Source organism: Dryobates pubescens, chromosome 13, assembly GCF_014839835.1.
Source record: "Dryobates pubescens isolate bDryPub1 chromosome 13, bDryPub1.pri, whole genome shotgun sequence".
Classification (NCBI taxonomy): domain Eukaryota; kingdom Metazoa; phylum Chordata; class Aves; order Piciformes; family Picidae; genus Dryobates; species Dryobates pubescens.
The window spans coordinates 19587855-19607727 of NC_071624.1; the positions used below are offsets into that span (position 1 = coordinate 19587855).

At 51.6% G+C, this 19873-nt stretch overlaps 1 protein-coding gene across 1 annotated transcript in view; it reads right to left on the reverse strand.

The window, feature by feature from the left end:
- Positions 1-19873, reverse strand: part of PLCH1 (phospholipase C eta 1) — a 65281-nt gene that overhangs the window by 32556 nt on the left and 12852 nt on the right. Inside the window, exons 2-5 of the mRNA XM_054166822.1 lie at positions 10305-10451; positions 8543-8786; positions 5439-5568; positions 1606-1776 (exon numbers count right to left, since the gene is read on the reverse strand). Of these exons, the coding sequence (XP_054022797.1) occupies positions 1606-1776; positions 5439-5568; positions 8543-8786; positions 10305-10451 (692 nt within the window). The remainder of the gene's footprint in view (positions 1-1605; positions 1777-5438; positions 5569-8542; positions 8787-10304; positions 10452-19873) is intronic.

The window sequence follows — 19873 nt, forward strand, 5'->3', positions numbered from 1 at the left end:
CTTGTGCCCCCACAAAGACAGCTCCTCTGCCTCTTTCACATGTTTTTCTTCTTGCTCCAGGTCCCTGGGTGTCCTCTCACAACAACTGCTCTTCAGCAGTTCCTGGGCACTTCAGCATCTCCAGGAACATGTCCTCCCTGGAGCGTTGCTTTACTTTCTCATCAGTGTCAACTTTGCTGCTTGCTGCTGTCAAGGGTGCTCCACTGAAGGGCACCCAAGTAGAAGGCAGTGGTTAAAAAGGAAACAAAGACAAAAGCAATGAGATCAAAATGATAATAATAAAAACATCCCTTAGGGCTGCAGCACAAAGAGGAAAAAGCTGAGAACCTTTTGTGCTTTGAAGCTGTAATTAGCAGAACTGCCAGGACCAGAATGCTTGCAGGAATCTGTGTGTTGAGGCTGTCACAGCAAGATCAGGGACAGTGAGGGTGCTCCATGTGCCCAGAACCAGGGAGCCCTGCGTGCCAGGGAACTGTCACAGTGGCCAAAGGGGAAATTCAGCAACAAACCAGCAGAGCCTGATGATGTTTTATGTGAGGGATCTCAGAAGAGGCAGAAATTGCAGGCAGGACCCAGCATGGCACAGGAGATGTCCAATGACTGCAGGCAAAACACAGCATTTGAAGTAGGTTGGGAGGTGGTTGAATCCCCATCTCTGGAGGTGCTTCAAGGAGGAGGAGGTGTGGCGCTGAGAGCCATGGTTTAGCACCAGCCTTGGCAGACTCAGAGAGTGGTTGGACTGGATGACCTTCAAGGTCTTCACAAGCAAACCCATTCTATGGCAGTGTTTATTTTTGTAAGGCTGCTCTGCCACAACACTCTGCATGGATGCATGAGGTGAAGCAAACAAGAGTCCTAGAGATCACAAAGTTCCCTCTGTGCTCCTCACTCTCCAGTATAGAAGTTATCTCCATGGATTCCACAGACCACTTCTGTAGCAATCCAGTCTCCTTAAGGATGAGCATGAAGATCTCCACCAGAGCAACATGTGCAGGAATGGCCAAAGAGCTTTTTGTTCAGCAGGTTTGTTCACAAGCACACTGGGGGAAACCCTCTGATCTTGACCTAGCTTTGCTTCTTGAGTTTCTTCTGCTTCCTTTCATTAGCAGTTATTTTAGGGCCTTCTCAGTTTGTCTGTTCCTGTGGTCACACAGGAATGCATCCAGGTGGCTTTGGAATGTCTCCAGAGAAGGAGGCTCCACAACCTCCCTGGGCAGCCTGCTCCAGGCACCCTCAGAGTGACAAAGTTTTCCCTTCTGTTCCTGTGGCACCTCCTCTGCTCCAGCTTGCCCCCAGTACCCCTTGTGCTGTCCTTGGACATCCCTGAGCAGAGCCTGGCTCCAGCCCTGCACATCTTTATCAACAGGAATGAGAGCACCCCTCATGCATTTGCTAACCACAGCCCTTCTAATCCACCCCAGGATACCTTTGGCCTTCTAGGCCACAAGGGCACATTGCTGGCTCCTGGGCATCCTTCTGTCCAAAACAGCTTCAGGGGACCTAGAAACAGCTTCTGTGCTTTATCCCCTGCCCCAAGCTAAACTTGGCCATCCAGTTCTGCCCCCTGAACTTGTCTGTATTTATCTGCAGATAGAGGGTCCATACCTTTTGTTCCACCCTTAGAAACTGAGCCAGCTCTTCAACAGTGAGGTGATCCTTCTTGTCACTGTAGCTTAGGAGCAGCAGGTAGAGGTCTCGCCGGAGGGACATCATCTTGTAGAACACTGAAAACTCCTCAAAGTTCAAGGTGCCTTGGTTCTCATCTGTGTCTGCTTCCTAAGAGGCAAAGACACTCAGGTAAGTAGGCATCAAAGCAGAAGAGCATTTATGTGCATCACCAAAATCTACTGAATTCCAGTCTGGAAGATTGCGCTCAGATTCAAACCCTAGCAGGCAAAGCTAACTGCCACACGCTCCTGTGAGGTTGGATTTGTGGGTGCAGTCACCAGACTGAAGCCACAAGTTGCCTATGAAAGTCTCCATTCCATCTTCACTTCTGAATTCATAGACTCATAGAACCCTTTGGGTTGGAAGGGACCTTGAAGATCATAGAATCACAGAATTGACAGGGTTGAAGGGACCTCAAGGCTCAGCCAGTTCCAACCTTCTGCCATGGGCAGGGACACCTCACACCACAGCAGGTTGCTCACAGCCACCTCCAGCCTGGCTGCAAACACCTCCAGGGATGAGGCTTCCACCACCTCCCTGGGCAACCTGTGCCAGGCTCTCACCACCCTCATGGGGAACAACTTCTTCCTCACATCCAATCTCAATCTCCCCATTTCTAGTTTTGTTCCATTGCCCCCTGTCCTATCACTAATCATCTAACCCCAAATCCCCAGGGACACCTCCCAGTAGAGCAAGTTGCTCAAGGCCTCATCCAACCTGGCCTTGAACACTTCCAGGGAGAGGGCATCCACAACCTCCCTATGTAAAGAGGCTCAGCTTGGGCTTTATTCTGATCTCCCTCCTGTATGCCCTGCAGTTATCCTGGATTAAAAGCTAGCAAGGAACATCATCATTTCACCCTGTGGCTTTCCCTGTCAAGAGAGGCTGACATTTGAAAGCATTCAGGACAATATCACAGTCCTACATGTGTGTTAATTCAAACTGCAACCCTCCCAGCCCCTTGCCAGCATCTGCAGAGGGGACAAGTCTGCAGCAGCACTGAGGCTGCACACCAAAATAGATCCTCAGCCTTTGTTTGTCCTCAGAGGGAGGAAGAGAAGAAAAGAATACTTAAGGCACAGCACTACAAGCTTTTTGCTGTGAACATCTGCCTAAGAGGATTGCTGTGGATTGTCCAAACAAAGACTCTCTGCTGGAGAACTGCTGTCAAACATTATCTAAGTCTCCCTGGAAAATGAACTTCAGGGAAGCTACAACTCTGTCTGTGCTGGAGGCTGTGAGTAGAGAAATGGAGACAAGGTGAAAGCAATGCTTAGGAATGTGCTGCTGCTGCCCTGGCCCCTGTCCTTCACTCACAGCTGTATGCAGTGGAGTTTCCCTGCACTTTTAAGCCCTGCCCTTGCTGTTTCCAAGCTATGTTCTGTTAAAAGTGGTGCTTCCTTCTCCTCAGATCAGAACACCTCCTGTGCAGAGTCCTTCAATGTTGAACCTGCTGGCTTTCAACCTGTTGGCTTGCAAGTTCTCCAGATGGAGGGCATACTCATTCTGCTTCTTCCTTCTCAAGGTAGCTCTTCCAGTTGGGGTCCAAGCTCACTTCTTCTCTAGAACAGAAGCCAATCTAACAGCAGATGCAAGGCTCTGCTTCTGCCTCCCAAGGACCCAGTTTTGGTTTCCCTTCACATAACACACCCAGCTTTGAAGCATGTCTTGGATCAGGAACCCACCTTTACACCAGTGACCCCCAGCCCCATACTCTATTCCCAGCCCTTCAGGATTGAGCTCTGACTGACTGACAGCAAACAAACAGGATCACAGAATTGTCAGGGTTGGAAGGGAGCTCAGCAGATCATCCAGTTCCAGCCCTCTGCCATGGGCAGGGACACCTCACACCTTTTGTTTTGGACCTTAACTTCCTTTTTCTTTTTATATTGAAGCTTCACCATTCCTCTGAAATCCAGGGAAGGATCTTAACTCAGGTACAGGCTGGCAGCAACTGCAGCACAGGGAAAAGAAGCAAACCAGCTGATTTTTAACCCAAAGTGGCCTCTGATTACACAAAGAGTGCCCTACTTGCAGGCAGATTTTTTCCTCCTGCCTCCCCTCAGCCTCAGGATCTCAGGGAGCTGCACATGTCACTGCCATCTGAGCCACAAACTCAGAGCACAGCAAGTAAGCTGAGAAGAAAATACAGCCCAGCTACCTGGTGCCAGGTGGGATTTTAAACCATTCTATTTCTGCTCTGTACCTTAAATAATGTTTCTAACTTGTGGGTACAACCCAAACCCATCTCTGCATCACAACCCCGCCAGTTTCCAGTCTCCTCTAGTCTTTGGGGAGTAAACACTCCATAGGTGTATCTCCAGTGTGGATTTTATGCCAAGCAAAGCCCTTTTGACCACAGAAGATACTTCAGCTTTCTCATGTTTCCCAGGAAATCAGCTTTTGGCTGCTGCTGGTTTTGAAGTTAGGATCATTTTCTTTTGCTCCCCAGTACTGCCCTTGGCTTTACCTTTCCTTTCCTGCATGGAACACTGGGGCTGGGGGGAAATGGTGGCTGTTTTCAGACAACAGAAGCACAACAAAACCCAAAAGGGTTTCTGGCTAAGTGAGAAGAGATTGTTAAAAAGAACCTAATTACTTCACTAAAGCTGGTTTCTACTGAACCATTTCCCCTAAAGGAAATGAAAAAAGGTTTCCATAGAAAGAGAGGAACTTCACTGTCCATCAATGCCAGCAGAGAACAATTCAGAGATTAAAGCAACAATGCATCTGAAAGCAAAAGAAAGAGCCACAGCAATAAATTCTCTTCTGTGTGGTTTATGGCAGAAAAACAATGCTCTCCTGAAGCTCTCTCTGCAGAAGAAAAGGAAGGCTTGGAAAAACTCTTGTGAGATTCATGGGTTGCATTGGGTTGGGAGGGACACTCAAAGGTCTTCTTGTCCAACCCGAGGTAACAGAATCACAGAATGTTAGGGGCTGGAAGGGATCTCAAAAGCTCATCCAGTCCAACCCCCCTGCCAGAGCAGGAGCAGCTGGAGCAGATCACACAGGAACACATCCAGGTGGATCTTGACTATCTCCAGAGAGGCAGAGTCCACAACCCCTCTGGGCAGCTTGTTCCAGAGTTCTGTCACCCTCACAGAGACAAAACTCTTCCTCATGTTCACAGGTTCACATTCCTCTGCCTCAGCTTCCACCACTGCCCCTGGTGCTGGCATTGGGCATCCCCCAGCAGAGCCTGGCTCCAGCCTCTGGGCACATCTGCACATCTTTAGCAGCAGCAGCGAGGTCACCTCTCAGGCTCCTCTGCTCCAAGCCCCAGCTCCCTCAGCCTGTCCTCACAGGGCGATGTTCCACTGCCGGGAGCAGCTTTGTGGCTTTCAGTTGGACTTTTTCAAACAGCAACCTGAGGTCCTTCAACTGAGAGCCCCAGAACTGGGCACAATATTCCAGATGCAGTCTGACCAGGGCAGAGTAGAGGAGAAAGAGAACCTCTCTCAACCTGCTAACCACAGCCCTTTCAATCCACCCCAAAATGCCTTTGGCCTCCTTGGCCACCAGAGCACATTGCTGGCTCATGGTCAACCTTCCATCCACCAGGACCCCCAGGCCCTTTTCACCTTCACTGCTGTCCAGCAGGTCAGTCCCCAACCTATCCTGCTCCATGGGGTTGCTCTTTCCTGAGAGCAATGCTGGAGAGGAAAAGGTTTGAAGTCTGAATGTGCAGCTCCCGCTCTGGATCTGCCCAGCAGCAGACAAGAGTTGGGACTGTAGCCTTGGGACTATCCTAGCAGGACCAGGCCACCCACCTGAAACATCTGCCGGACCTTCCTGCGGGGCAGGTTGACGTTGAGCTTGTGCATCAGCTGGTGGATCTCCTCAATGTTCAGCAGCCCATCCCCATTCTTGTCAGCCTCCTCAAAGGTCTGCTTGACCCAGCTGCAGGCATGTCAAGGAAGGTACAGGAGGGTGATTGCCTCGTGGAGAAGGGAGAGCAGAGCAGTCTGGCACATAAGGGACAAGATGGGAACTCAACAAGGCCTTGCCCTGCCTCTTCTGGGCATGGCTGGAATCCTCCTTAGCACAGGACTTTAACTTCCAGAATCCCAGAATGTTAGGGGCTGGAAGGGACCTCAAAAGCTCATCCAGTCCAAGTCCCTTGCCAGAGCAGGAGCAGCTGGAGCAGATCACACAGGAACACATCCAGGTGGGTTTGGAATATCTCCAGAGAGGCAGAGTCCACAACCCCCCCTGGGCAGCCTGCTCCAGGGCTCTGTCACCCTCACAGAGACAAAATTCTTCTTCATGTTTCCATGGAGCTTCCTCTGCCTCAGCTTCCACCACTGCCCCTGGTGCTGGCATTGGGCATCCCCCAGCAGAGCCTGGCTCCAGCCTCTGGGCATCACCCTGCACATCTTTATCAGCAGCAATGAGGTCACCTCTCAGGCTCCTCTGCTCCAAGCCCCAGCTCCCTCAGCCTGTCCTCACAGGGAGATGTTCCACTACCTGCAGCAGCTTTCTGGCTCTCAATTGGTCTTTTTCAACCAGTTCCCTGAGGTCCTTCAACTGAGGACCCCAGAACTGGACACAATATTCCAGATGCAGCCTGAGCAGGGCAGAGTAGAGGAGAAAGAGAACCTCTCTCAATGTGCTAACCACAGCCCTTTCAATCCACCATAGCCCCTTGTGCAGGCATCACTGAGCAGAGCCTGGCTCCAGCCTCCTGGCACTCACCCTTCATGTATTTGTCAACATGACTGAGGTCAAGAATTGAGCATTACTCAAACCAACCTTCACAAAGATGTCATTTTCCAGTCAACACCTCTGGGCAAGACTTCCCACAGCCTGCCTTAGAGTTCCTGGGATACACTGGGAAGTCCTTGGTGGCAAAGACCTGGTGCTACCCACGTGGCTGTCTCCAGGCTGATGCCATAGCAAAGCATCTTTAGTACTCTGCTGTTGTACCAATTGCTGCTACCTGGTGTAACTAAGCCAGTTCTATCTGAGGCTGCTGGTTTTGTGGCTCAACTGAAGGAGCCAAGCTCAACAGCCATCTCTACCAGGGACAACAGCAATCCAGTGCATGAAGATGGAATAGGGAAGGCTCCTGTGAAACCAGCCCAAGCCCATCATTATCAATCACCTTGAGTTTCCATAGGAGCCTCATTAAAAATTAACCACTCTGGGGTTTCCATGATCTCTCCTCCAAGACTCTCACACTGTCCATGCACTTGTTAACTCTTCCATCTCTGGACAGCTTCTTGCTGTCCAATACCTCTGCCTTCAGCTTGAGCTACACCACCTGCAATGCACCAACAACCCCACAGAATCAGAACTGCACAGGAAAAAATGGACAGAGCTCAGACATTTGCTGTTTCTCTCTTCAGAGGGACAAGATGGTACCAAAGACACTGAACCAGAAACAGTTTCATTTAAATGCTTCAGACTGGTTTATGAGAATTAATTACAGCTAGGTTCACAACCCCAGCTCCTCTGCACTCTCATTTCTGCTGCCAGCTTCTCCTCTCAAAACATACTCTAAGTCTTCAAATATATCTGGGCTTGACCCAGTGTCTTCTTCCACTTCTTCAGTATCTTGGAACAGGTTGCCCAGGGAGGTTGTGGATGTCCCCTCCCCCTGGAGGTGTTCAAGGCCAGGATGGATGAGGCTTTGAGCAACTTGGTCTAGAGGGAGGTGTCCCTGTACATGGCAAGGGGTTGGAACTGGATGCTCTTGGAGGTCCCTTCCAAACCAAACCATTCTATGAATCTTCTTCCACTGCCCCCTTCAGTCTTCCTGAATGTCTCCACTTCCTAATCAGTACCTTTCCCCCACTCTGTGCACACAGATCTCTCTGCAGCTTTTTCTAAGTCCTTCCACTAGCTGAAACTGGAACAGGCTCATTTTGTCTGCAGCCTCCCAGCTGCCACATTTGATAACACAAACAAGACTCAAAGTGATGTTTCATCAGCAGAGAACACAGAGCAGATATGTTCAGCTCAGAAAAGCTGGGGATAAATATAGCAGGCAGAGTGTGTGTGCACCAGAGCATGCAATATGTCCCCCAAATGGATCTGTGTCTGCCTTGCAGCAGAATTAATGACTCCAAGAATCCATTCAAACTACCTGAAGTACTCCAGAAAGAGTATTTCCAAGTGCCCACTGCAGATTTGTGTCTGACAGAAGAAACAGGTCACAACCTTAATTGAGGTGGGCTTGGGTGGTTTAGCCTAGGAGGAAGAGTGCTGTGTGTAGTTAACATCTTGGGCAGCCCTGCTGGGACAGGAAGCATCTCAAGAAAATACTCCATGGGCATGAACCTTTACCAGATGTTCATTGTGGCAGGAGGCAGCCACAGCCTCCCTGGGCAGCCTGTGCCAGTGTCTCCCTACCCTCACTGCCAAGAATGTCTTCCTCCTCTCCAGTCTCAGTCTCCCCTCTCCCAGCTCAAAGCCATTGTCCCTTGTCCTGGAACTCCCAGCCCTTGTCAAAAGTCCCTTCCCAGCTCTCCTGGAGCTCCTCCAGGTACTGGAAGGCTGCTCCAAGGTCTTACTGGAGCCTTCTCTTCTCCAGGCTGAAGAGCCCCAACTCTCCCAGCCTGTCCCCACAGGGGAGGTTCTGCAGCCCTCTGATCATCTTCATGGCCTCCTCTGGCCCTGCTCCAGCAGCTCCAGGTCCTTCTTGTGCTGGGAACCCCAGAACTGGATGCAGTGCTGCAGGTGGGCTCTCAGAAGAGCAGATCAGAGGGGCAGAATCCCCTCCCTGCCCTGCTGGTCACAGGACACTGCAGGATGGTGACACAGTGGAGGCCACAGGCCACTCCCCAGGAGGTGAAAGGACTACCCCCGTGCTGAAGGCCCTAAAACCCAAGGCAGAAAGCCTGAGGCAGGGCCCAGGCTCCCCAAAGGATACTGGTCGTGCGTCCTCTGCCGCCTGGCGAGGGAGTCCTCATCGCTGATCCCAGCCAGCAGGTACTTGAGCCCCGTGACCCAGGTGCGAGCCTCCTCGGGGTTGGATGTGATCAGGTCCAGGGCCTCCATGTGGCTGCCATGGTAAATGGTGAAGCAGCAGCTGGGCTCGAAGCTGCCCTCGGCGTGGCGCTGGAAGATTTCCGACTGCCGACCTTCCGCCACTTTGTAAATGGAGTCGATGACAACTGGGGGCACAAGGGGAAAGCAGGGCTGGAGGTGCTGGGGCATCACCCTCCAGGCAACCCCAGGAGTCTTGGGCTTGGAAAGGGCCTCTGAGGTCATCCAGTCCAGCCATCAAGCTAACACCACCATGGCCATTAAAGCATGTGCCACATTACCACGTCCACAGGTTGCTTGAACCCCTCCAGGGATGGGGACTCCACCACCTCCCTGGTCAACCCAACCCGTGAAGCACTGCACAGCTCCCAAGGGGCTGCTGCCACCACAGCCATGCTTTCTGCATGGTTGTGCTAGGGTAGTGCTGTGGCACCCAATGCTGTTCCACACAGCAGCCCTGAGGCACCACAAACCAGCCCCAAACCATCAACTGCCATTGTCTGTAGCACAGAATACAGAATTAGCCAGGTTGGAAAAGACCTCAGAGATCATCCAGTCCAAGCTATCACCCAGCACCATCTAATCAACTAAACCATGGCACCAAGTGCCTCATCCAGGCTCTTCCTAAACACCTCCAGGGATGGGGACTCCACCACCTCCCTGGGCAGCACATCCCAATGGCCAATCTCTCTGGCCATTCTCCTCACCTCCAGCTTAAATGTCCCCTGGCACAGCTTGAGACTGTGTCCTCTTGTTCTGGTGCTGGCTGCCTGGGAGAAGAGACCAACCCCCACCTGGCTACAACCTCCCTTCAGGGAGTTGGAGAGAGCAAGAAGGTCTCCCCTGAGCCTCCTCTTCTCCAGGCTAAGCAACCCCAGCTCCCTCAGCCTCTCCTCCCAGGGCTGTGCTCCAGACCCCTCCCCAGCTCTGTTGCCCTTCTCTGGACACCTTCCAGCAGCTCAACATCTTTCTTAAACTGAGGAGCCCAGAACTGGACACAGGACTCAAGGTGTGGCCTGAGCAGTGCTGAGCACAGGGCAGAATGACTTCCCTGCTCCTGCTGGCCACACTGTCCCTGATACAAGCCAGGATGCCATTGGCCTTCTTGGCCACCTAGCCTTCTGAGCTCCTTAGTTTTCATCTCCACAACAGTTCTGTGGATTCTAGCCCTTATTTTATCCCACACCCCACTAATCTGAATTTCCAGCTCCAACCAGTGCAGCAGGAGCAACTCCCATGAGAAGTGATGCTAGGCAATAACCTCGAGATGCCACAATGCCTCAAGAAAATGATTGCAGCAAAGCTGAAGAAACCTCAAGTCTAAGCCCTTGTAGGTTCTGTGTTCAGGTTTGTGTTGTCTCTACTGGAGGGCTCAGTGTGGTTTGTTACCAAGCCCCTCTTCAGTTTGCTCAGAGGTCATACAAAGCTATGGAAAAGGTGACCTCTGAGTGACCTCACACTCCCCTCCCTTCCAGAGTCCTGAGCTTGTAGGAGGTGGTTAAACTCTTCTCACCCTCTTGAAACCTTCTGTGCAAGCACATCACATTGACCCCAAGCATCAAAGCCTGTGTGTTTAACCTCTCTATCCCCCCCATGCCAACACTGAACCACCCCCCCAGGACTCAGAAGAAATGTTCCTGGTTTACTTTTGGCCTTTTCGCTCTTCCTGGAGGGTCTCCATCGGATGCAGGTCCTGTGCTCATCCAGGTAGAAGAGTCGGACCAGCCCCTTGGTGCCACTCTTCAGCTTCACCATCTGGGTCCCAGACTGCATCACACTCATGCATCTTTCAACTGTGAAGCAGAAGAGAACACAGTCAGTGACATGCCCACCCAATTCCATTAACCAATTGCTGTCTGGGCAGCCTGCTCCAGGGCTCCAGCAGCCTCACCCCAAAGAAGTTTTTCCTGGTGTTGAGGTGGAAGCCCCTGGGCTCCAGCTTGTATCCATTGTTCCTTGTCCTATCACTGGGCACCACTGAAAAGAGCCTGGCCCCTTTTTCTTGAAGCCTACCCCTCTGACATTTATAGATACTGATCAGATCTCCTCTCAGCCTTCTCCTCTCCACACTGAACAGCCCCAGGGCTCTCAATCTTTCTTCAAAGGAGCATGGTTCAGGTCCCTTCATCATCCTCATAGCTCTCCATTGGACTCTCTCAAGCACATTCCTGACCCCCTTGAACTGGGGAGCCCAAAACTGGACACAGTTTTCCAGGTGTGGTCTCACCAGGGCAGAGAAGAAGGGGAGAAGAACTTCCCTCGACCTGCTGGCCATCCCTTGATGCACCCCAGGATACCACTGGCCCTCTTGGCCACAAGGGCACAGTGCTGTCCCGCGGAGAGCTCAGTGTCCACTAGGACTGCAAGGTCTTGCTGCCTGGAGCTGCCATCTCTCAAAACACCTTCCCACATACCCCTGTGTTGGAGAAGGATATTTTCTGGCAGTTCCACACTTCTCTCATTCAAGTATTTTCACATGACCACACACAGTGCTGGCACCTGAAAGCCCAGCATTCCTCCAGCTTCACTGGGGAGCTTCTCATTCAAGCTCCACAGCCCTCTGGGCTCAGCACTCCTGGAGGCTCTCTCCCCTGCTTCTGACATTGTCACAACTGTCCCCAGGACGACAGACACACAGCCCCTCCTCCCTGCCACTCCTCTCCAGCCTGCTACCACATTTCAAGCACAAGCTGTGGTGACTTCCTCTCCTCCATCAGCCGGGATGATGATGAGGAGAATGGGTTTGCTTCTCTGTGTTTGGACTAAAATAGACCCAGCTCCTCCATTTCACCTCACATCTTCCCTCCTACAGTGTTCCAAGCACTAGGATCAAGATAACATTTCCTCTTGATCTCAGTACACATCCATGCTCTCCAATTACCTTCTGGTTTTATCCATTCACAGCCTCCCCTCACTTGATATCAATCCAAATTCACCTCCCAGATGATTTGCTTACACTCTGGCTGGCTCCCAAATGCGATCTGGCTCTGCCTTTGTGTCTTCTTATCACCCTTCTCTTTACCACCTCTCTCCTCAGCACTCCTCTTGGTATCACAACCAAGGCTAACACATCCTCCCACTCCTCTCTGCCTCAGCCAGGATTTATCTTCCCAGCTCCTGACACCTCCTTAGCTCCACAGCAACTGGCCCAAGCAGCAGTGGACTTTTCACCAGCTGAAACCCCCAAGTGCTGCCCCACACCAAAGCACAGCATGGTAGCCCTGCTCAGTTTGTTTCCACAACACAAGGGTGGCTAGAACATGATTTCAGGCAGCACAGCTTCACAGCATCACACAATGATAGGGGTCAGAAGGGACCTCTGAAGATCAGCCAGTCCAACCCCACTGCCAAGGCAAGTTCACCTAGGGCAGGACACACAAGAACACATCCAGGGGGGCCTTGAAAGTCTTCAGAGATGGAGACTCCACCAGCTCTCTGGGCAGCCTGCTCCAGAGCTCTGCCACCCTCAGAGTAAGGGAGTTCCTACTCCTGGCCAGAAGGAGCTTCCTATGCTCAAGTTTATGTCCAGAGAGTCGAGATGCAGTTTGCTTGGATTCACAGCCGACAGGCAAGAATTGTCCTCCAGGCAGAATTCAGGCCCTCCAGAAGAGAAGCTTGTTCTGGACCTGTGTGGATGTGCAAAGCTGAGCTGGCACATTAGCCTGCCCTGCAAACTGCAGGCACACTTTGACTGCACTGTTAGGAGTGATGGATTGCAAGAAGGTTTTAGCTCAGGAAGAGGTTTAGCAACAAGCTGCTCACCACGGACAGGCTGCTTCTTTGCACCTAAGGCTAGCAGTTATCAATAAAAGCCTTACAGAAACAGCAATTCTACTATCACTAGAGGAAAAAAATGGGTTTCACTAAGATGTTGTTGAGGGCAGCAAAAGGCAGAAGAAAGAGGATGACACTGCTGCAGTGTAAGACAAGCAGAAAATGGGCCAGGCTCAGATAATTACAGCCAACACAACCATGGGAAACAAAAGGGGGAAAGCACAAAAGGCACTGCAGTGCCTTCCTCACTGTTTCAATTGCCTGAGCACTTCCACATCACATCTGGAAGTGTTAGAGGTGCCTTTCACCTACACATTTCCCAGAGAGACTTCAGAATCAAAGTGATATTCAATGGATTTTATATCACTTTTTTTTCCACAGCCCAGTTCCTGCCAAGTATCTCAACATCCTCCACTTCTCAAATGCCACCTGCAAGAAGCCTGGTCCCCAGGCAAGCAGCAGCTTTTCTGCTGGCTCTTTGTCAGTTCCAAGAAAACACCAACAGAACATAAAAAATTTTAAGGAGAGTAAATTAGAGGTAGATAATGATAGAATAAGTGAATTCTTTGGGCTGGAAAAGCCCTCTAAGATCAAGTCTGGCCTTCAACTAAGACCTCTAGGGCTGTTAAATCATGTTCCCAGGGGCCATGGCCACAGGTTTCTTGAACACCTCCAGGCATGGGGACTCCACCACCTCTCTGGGCAGCCTCTGCCAATCCCTGACCACTCTTGCAGGACAGAAGTTTTTCCTCCTCTCCAACCTAACCCTCCCCTGGCACAGTTTCAGGCCATTTCCTCTCCCTCTATCACCTGAGACTAGGGAGAAGAGACCAGCCCTCCCCTCACTGCAGCCTCCTTTCAGGGAGCTGCAGAGAGCACTGAGGTCTCCCCTCATCCTCTTCTCCAGGCTGACCAAGCCCAGGTCCCTCAGCTGTCGGTTGAGGGATTTGGTTGGATGTGATGATCTTAAAACCTCTTTTCCAACCAAAGGGATTCTCTGGGCCTCCCAATGTGTAGGAGAGCTCATTGCTTCCTCCCTGCTGGGTAGGTGTTAGTCAGAGAACCAATGCACTTTAAGGTGACAGAAATGCCACAGCACTGCCATGCCCACCACCCTCCCCTTCAGCTGGTTACAAAATATAAGCACACAAAGGAAAAACAGAAGTCTCTTCCAAATCTATTAATAAAATGCTAATTTCAGTCTCCAGCCAGACTTTCAGCAGGGACTGACACTGCACATTAGCATCTGAATAAGGTGAGGTTATGGAACACAGGCAGTTCAGAATAGAGCTCCAGAACACTTCTAAATGCTTTCACCAAGGGACAACAAAACTGGTTCCAGAAAACATTTAATCCTCTAGATAGAGCATGACTCCCAAGTGAATGAAGCAGCTCCTCAGTGCAGATGGATATCCAAATCTTAGGAAGCAAGACATGCCTTCCATTCCAGGGTAGCTTCCTACCACAAGCACTGCCTGTGCAGTTTTTTGCCCTAAGTCTGTCAAATAATTGAGTTAGAATAGAATAGAATAAACCAGGTTGGAAGAGACCTTTGAGATCATCAAGTCCAACCTATCATCTTTGTGTTACAAGACTAAAGTTAACCTAGAGAATCAAGGCAGTTTGTGTGACAAGATTGAAGTTAACCTAGAGAATCAAGGCAGTTTGTGTGACATGACCAAAGTTAACCTAGAGAATCAAGGCAGTTTGTGTTACAAGACTAAAGTTAACCTAGAGAATCAAGGCAGTTTGTGTTACAAGACTAAAGTTAACCTAGAGAATCAAGGCAGTTTGTGTTACAAGACAGAAGTTAACCTGGAAGTTCACTGGAGTTTGTGTTACAAGAGTGAAGTTAACCTGGAAATGCAAATAAAACACTCTGTTACTGCAGTGTATGTTTCAAGATTCCCTTTCACAGGAGCCAGACCTGAAAGCTGCAGCCACTTCTCTTTCCGGAGCCGGACAAACTTCTTGCTGCCAGTCCAACCTCCCCCTGACAGACCCCCTGCCCTTTCCTGGGGGTTAAGAATACTCACAGTCTGTTTCCCCCTCCCCACACAACCATTTTGAGCAAACCAGAGCCGAATGCAGGGAGTTTCATGGTAGTGCAAGCAACCATCCTCATTCCTAGCAGCACACACATCTCCTGTCAGCTGGAGCAGCCTCTCTACCGAGCGCTAGCGCAGATACAAACCCATCTGTGCCAGCTGGACCTTCTCCGAGGCGGCTACGCTCCCCAGCACATGGCAGGCCTCAGAAGCCAGCAGCAAAGCCATGGGCGAGTCCAGATGCTCCTTGTGGTCCTGCAGGCCGGGCAGATGCTGCTTGTTCTACCTGCCAAGGCTGCTCCTCACTGCTGAGCCCACGGAGCCGCTGCCCGGGAAGGCTGAGCCGCGGCTCTGACCGCTGCCCTTCCCAAAGCGCTCTAATCCGCCCCGCATCAGCCGGCACCACCTTCTGTGCAGCCCTGCTCTAATCTAGCCCCGTGTGCAAGCAGGGCTTTAACAACCAGGGAATGGCTCAGCACTGCACCCAAAGTTATAGCTCTGCCCACGGCTCTGACAGCCCTTAGAATCATGGAAGGGACCTGCAAAGGTCATCCACTCCAACTCACTCCGCAGTCAGCAGAGGCATCCTCAGCTACATCAGGTTGCCCAGAGCCCTGCTGAGCCTCACCTTGAATATCTCCTCAGCTACCTCCCTGGGCAGCCTGTTGCAGTGCTCCACTACCCTCATGGCAGTACCACCCCCTGGAGCAGCCCTGGTTTGCAGGTAATTTGGGTTAATGCTCAGCAGTCAGAGTTATGAGGCACACATCTCCTTGCTGGTGTGCTTCCCTTCACAGCCTTTAAGCAGGCATGAAGATGACACCACTCAAGTTGTGAGACACATGGGATTTTTAAGTCAAAGATAATTTCTTCTGCTGCTGTCTACAGGAAGTTCTTCCTGGGCTGCATTCAAAGCAGTGTGAGCAGCAGGACGAGGGAAGGGATTCTTCCCCTCTGCTCAGACCCCACCTGCAGCACTGCCACCAGTTCGGGGGCCCCCAGCACAAGAAAGACCTGGAGCTGCTGGAGAAGGGCCAGACGAGGCCACCAAGATGATCAGAGGGCTGAAGCACCTCCTCTAAGGGGACAGGGTGGGAGAGTAGGGGGTATTCAGCCTGGAGAAGAGAAGGAAGGCTCCAGGGCTCTAAGGTCTCCACCTCAGAGCAGTTTTCCAGTACCTGAAGAGGATGCAGGAGAGCTGGAGAGGGACTTGTGACAAGGGCTGGGAGTGCCAGGATGAGAAGAAGCTGGGAGAGGGGAAGAGTAAGACTGTGGGGAAAAATTCTTGCCACTGAGGGTGAGGAGACACTGGAACAGGTTGCCCAGGGAGGCTGTGGATGTCCCCTTCCTGGAGAAGACCAAGGCCAGGCTGGACAAAGCCTTGAGCAACCTGGGCTGGTGGGAGGCTGCCTATGAAAGGGGGGTTGGATCTAGATGATCTTTGGGGTGCCTTCCAACCCAAGGCAGGCTGTGATTCCATGGATTTCCCCAGTCACAGAATCATGGAATGGGCCGGAAGGGACAAAAGCAACATTCCTAGATGTATCCCAAAAGGGTTGGTCTCATATTTTGCTTTCATGGACTTAGCATCACAGCCACCTGGCCAAACACAAGGATTAAGCTATCCAGAGCATTACCAAACAATGAGAAGAGTAATTAATAAAGAGGATACAAACATTAAGCCAACATTAAGCTTGAGGAGATAAACAAACCCCACAAAATGCAGATGGTACTGAGCTTCACCTCAGGGTAACTGCTATGCAAAGCACAGAGTTTGAGAATTGCTTTGGGCAGGAAAAGCCCTCCTCAGATCAGCTCCAGCCTTCAGCCTAAGACTTCCAGGGGCAGTAAACCGTGGCCCCAAGTGCCATGGCCACACGTTTCTTGATCACCTCCAGGTATGGTGACTCCACCACCTCCTTGGGCAGCCTGTGCCAGTGTCTGACCACTCTTGCAGGGCAGAAGTTTTTCCTCCTCTCCAACCTAACCCTCCCCTGGCACAGTTTCAGGCCATTTCCTCTCCATCTATCACTCATTACTAGGGAGAAGAGACCAACCCTCACCTGGCTCCAACCTCCTTTCAGGGAGCTGCAGAGAGGAAGGAGGTCTCCTCTCAGCCTACTCTTCTCCAGGCTGAAGACCCCCAGGTCCCTCAGCTGCTCCTCTCCAGCCCTGCTCCCCAGACCCTTCACCAGCTTCTCTGCCCTTCTCTGGACCTGCTGCAGCCCAAAACTGAATCCAGGCTTTGAGGTGTGGTCTCACCAGTGCCCAGTCCAGGGGGATGGTCACTTTCCTACTCCTGCTGGCCATACCATTGCTGATGTCAAGTTTTCAGATGGGAAAGTCCCACCATTCCTGAAACTGAACTCCAAGTGAGGCTGTTACACAAAAAGCAAGTGTCTGATGATCCCAGCTTGCTCCCAGCACTGGAATTAGGTCCCTGGATCCACCTGGGAGTCCCTTTCTTACTGGTGTAGATGAACATTCCCAGAAGCAGGCACTGAAGAAGTGTACACAAGCAAAAGCTCCCTCCCCCAAACTAGAGATCAGGGTGCAGGTAAATAATCCTGAGCCAAGCAGTGAAGGTACAGAATGGTTGGGGCTGGAAGGGACCTCTGGAGATCACCAAGTCCAAGCCCCCTACCAAGGCAAGGTCAGCTAGAGAAGGTCACACAGGAACACATCCAGGTGGGTTGGGAATCTCTCTCTGGGCAGCCTGCTCCAGTTCTCCATCACCCTTACATTAAAGAATTTCCTCCTCCTGTTCAGATGAACTTCTGATGCTCAGTTGGTGCCCACTGCCCCTTGGCCTGGCCCTGGGCACCACTGACCAAAGCCTGGTGCCATCCTCCTGCCACCCACCCTGGAAGCATTGATCAGCATTGATGAGATCCCCCTCAGGCTGCTCTGCTCTACACTCCCCAGCCCCAACTCTCTTCAGCCTTTCCTCCTCACAGAGAGGTTTCAGTGCCCTCAGCCTCTCTAGAGCCCTTTGCTGTGCCCTCTCCAGCAAGACCCTGTCCCTCTTGACCCAGGGAGCCCAGAGCTGGACCCAGTCTACTCTGGATGCAATCACAAAAGCATCACCCAGAAAACCAACCCAAACCTCCAGGGTTCTCACTTGTCTGAACTCTTCTCATCCCCCTGGCTCCCATCATTTATTTACACAGAAAATCTCTAAGTTCTCCTTTATGCCAATGCCATTAAAAGCCATTTACTCCCTACCTCCAAGCCCCTGAGAGCACATTTGATCCAAATCCCACAGAACAGCAGCAATACCCAGCCCACCATGCAGCTTACCACTAATGTCATCAAACTGTGGACTGCTGCTTGGTTATGTAACAGCCAAAGAGCCCAGGAGAGCTGAGGCCACAGATGCAGCTCCAGAGGAATCCACAGCCCCACTCAGACCATTTTAAACAGCCACATCTCATATTCTGGGCCAGACTTCAAATTGCTTTGCAGCAAATCCACAGAATCCCAGCATGGAGGGGGCTGAAAAGGACCTCTGGAGCTCCCCCAGCCCCTGCTCCAGCAGGGCACCCCCAGCAGCTTGCCCAGCAGCACAGTGCCCAGGGGGGGTTGGAAGCTCTCCACACCAGGAGATTCCACAACCTCTCTGGGCAGCCTGCTCCAGGCCTCCAGCACCCTCACAGCACAAAATTTTCTTCCTCTTGTAACCTCAGGGAATTTTACAGTAAGCTTCTTAGAGTGGATTTCATTATAATCTCTGTGAAGCCCAGGGGGATGAGCTGGACAATCTCTTACACTTCAGCAAATCTCAAGAAATCCTGAGGGAAGTCACAGACACCAGCAGGGACACCAAGGGCTGGAGCTAGTCCTTGCAAAGCCCAGCTGAAAAGCCTGCAGGTGTTTTATTCCAGCTCTCCAGAAGTCAGAGAGCCAACTACAAACTGTGACTACTTAATGCAGCCCTGAGCACCTTACAGTGTGTAAAACAACTCAGCTTGGAAATTCACTAAACAGCAAAGGGGTGAAGCTTCAGAATGAAAAGCAGAAAGGATGGCAGCAACTCACTCCAAGTTTGCCAGCCAAGTCACCTGTGGGTGCTCCTCAGCAGTGCTAAGGCAGCAGCTCCTCCTCTGATGCTTCACAGCAAGCCATAAACAACAGCCTGAAAAACATCTCAGGAGCTGCACCTCTGGAGGCAGAGGTCACAGTGGACAATAACAAGCCACAGGTTCTTGCTCCTCTCTGCCCTAAGCACATAAAGAAGGATCATAGAATCATAAACCAGAATTGTTTTGGTTGGAAAAGCCCTCTGAGCTCCCTGAGTCCAACCACTGACCCAACACCTCCATGGCTAATACATTATGCACCCAAGAAGCAAACACACCTTGCTCTAAGCCTGCCTTTCTTCTACTCCATCAAAGGTCAGCCCTGTTCCTCAGCCTGTTAGGTACCACCCAGGGCTTACATGAAATGGTTTACACTGCAATATATTGAGCTGGGACAGATTCCCTCATTCTCATGTTGCCCAGGGAGGTGGTAGAACAGAACAGAACAGGTTGGAAGAGACCTTCAAGATCATCGAGTCCAACCTATCACCCAACACCAGCTAATCAACTAAACCATGGCACCAAGCACCCCATCAAGTCTCTTTCTAAACACCTGCAGGGATGGTGACTCCACCACCTCCCCAGGCAGCACATTCCCATGGCCAAGCTCTCTCTCTATGAAGAATTTCTTCCTAACATCCAGTCTAAACCTCCCCTGGTGCAGCTTGAGACGGTGTCCTCTTGTTCTGGGTGCCTGAGAGAAGAGCCCAACCCCCACCTGGCTACAGCCTCCCTTCAGGTAGCTGTGGAGAGCAAGGTCTCCCCTGAGCCTCCCCTTCACCAGGGAACCACCCCTGGAGATGTTCACGGTAGGGCTGGACAGGGCTCTGGGCAGCCTGATCTAGTTGGCGATGTCCCTGCTGAGTGCAGAGGGGGTTGGACTGGATGACCTTTGGAGGTCCCTTCCAATCCAGACCACTCTGTGATTCTGTGATCCTTCTCCCCCAGACATGCCATTCCCTCATCTTACTCCCCCTACCAAAACAAAAGCAGAATGGCCCTAGCAGAGCACCCTTCACAAAGCTCACTGCTGGCCCCAGCCAGGTGATGTGCAGAGGATAGTGCCCCAGCTCCAGCACAAGGAGGGAACTCTGATCCCTGCAATCGTCCCAGCAGCCAGCCAGATGCCACTGCAGTCCTGCCACCCCTGCTGCACCACAGCCTGGAGAGGAGAACAAACCACAGGGCATCAGAGCAGCTGGGGCTGCAGGATGAAGTGGGTTTGGAAGAGGGATCCAGCCCCCAGGAGCTGGATTGTGCTCACCACTCTGGGCTGAGCCAGCAGCCAGCCTGGAGGGAGCACTGCTTGCCCCT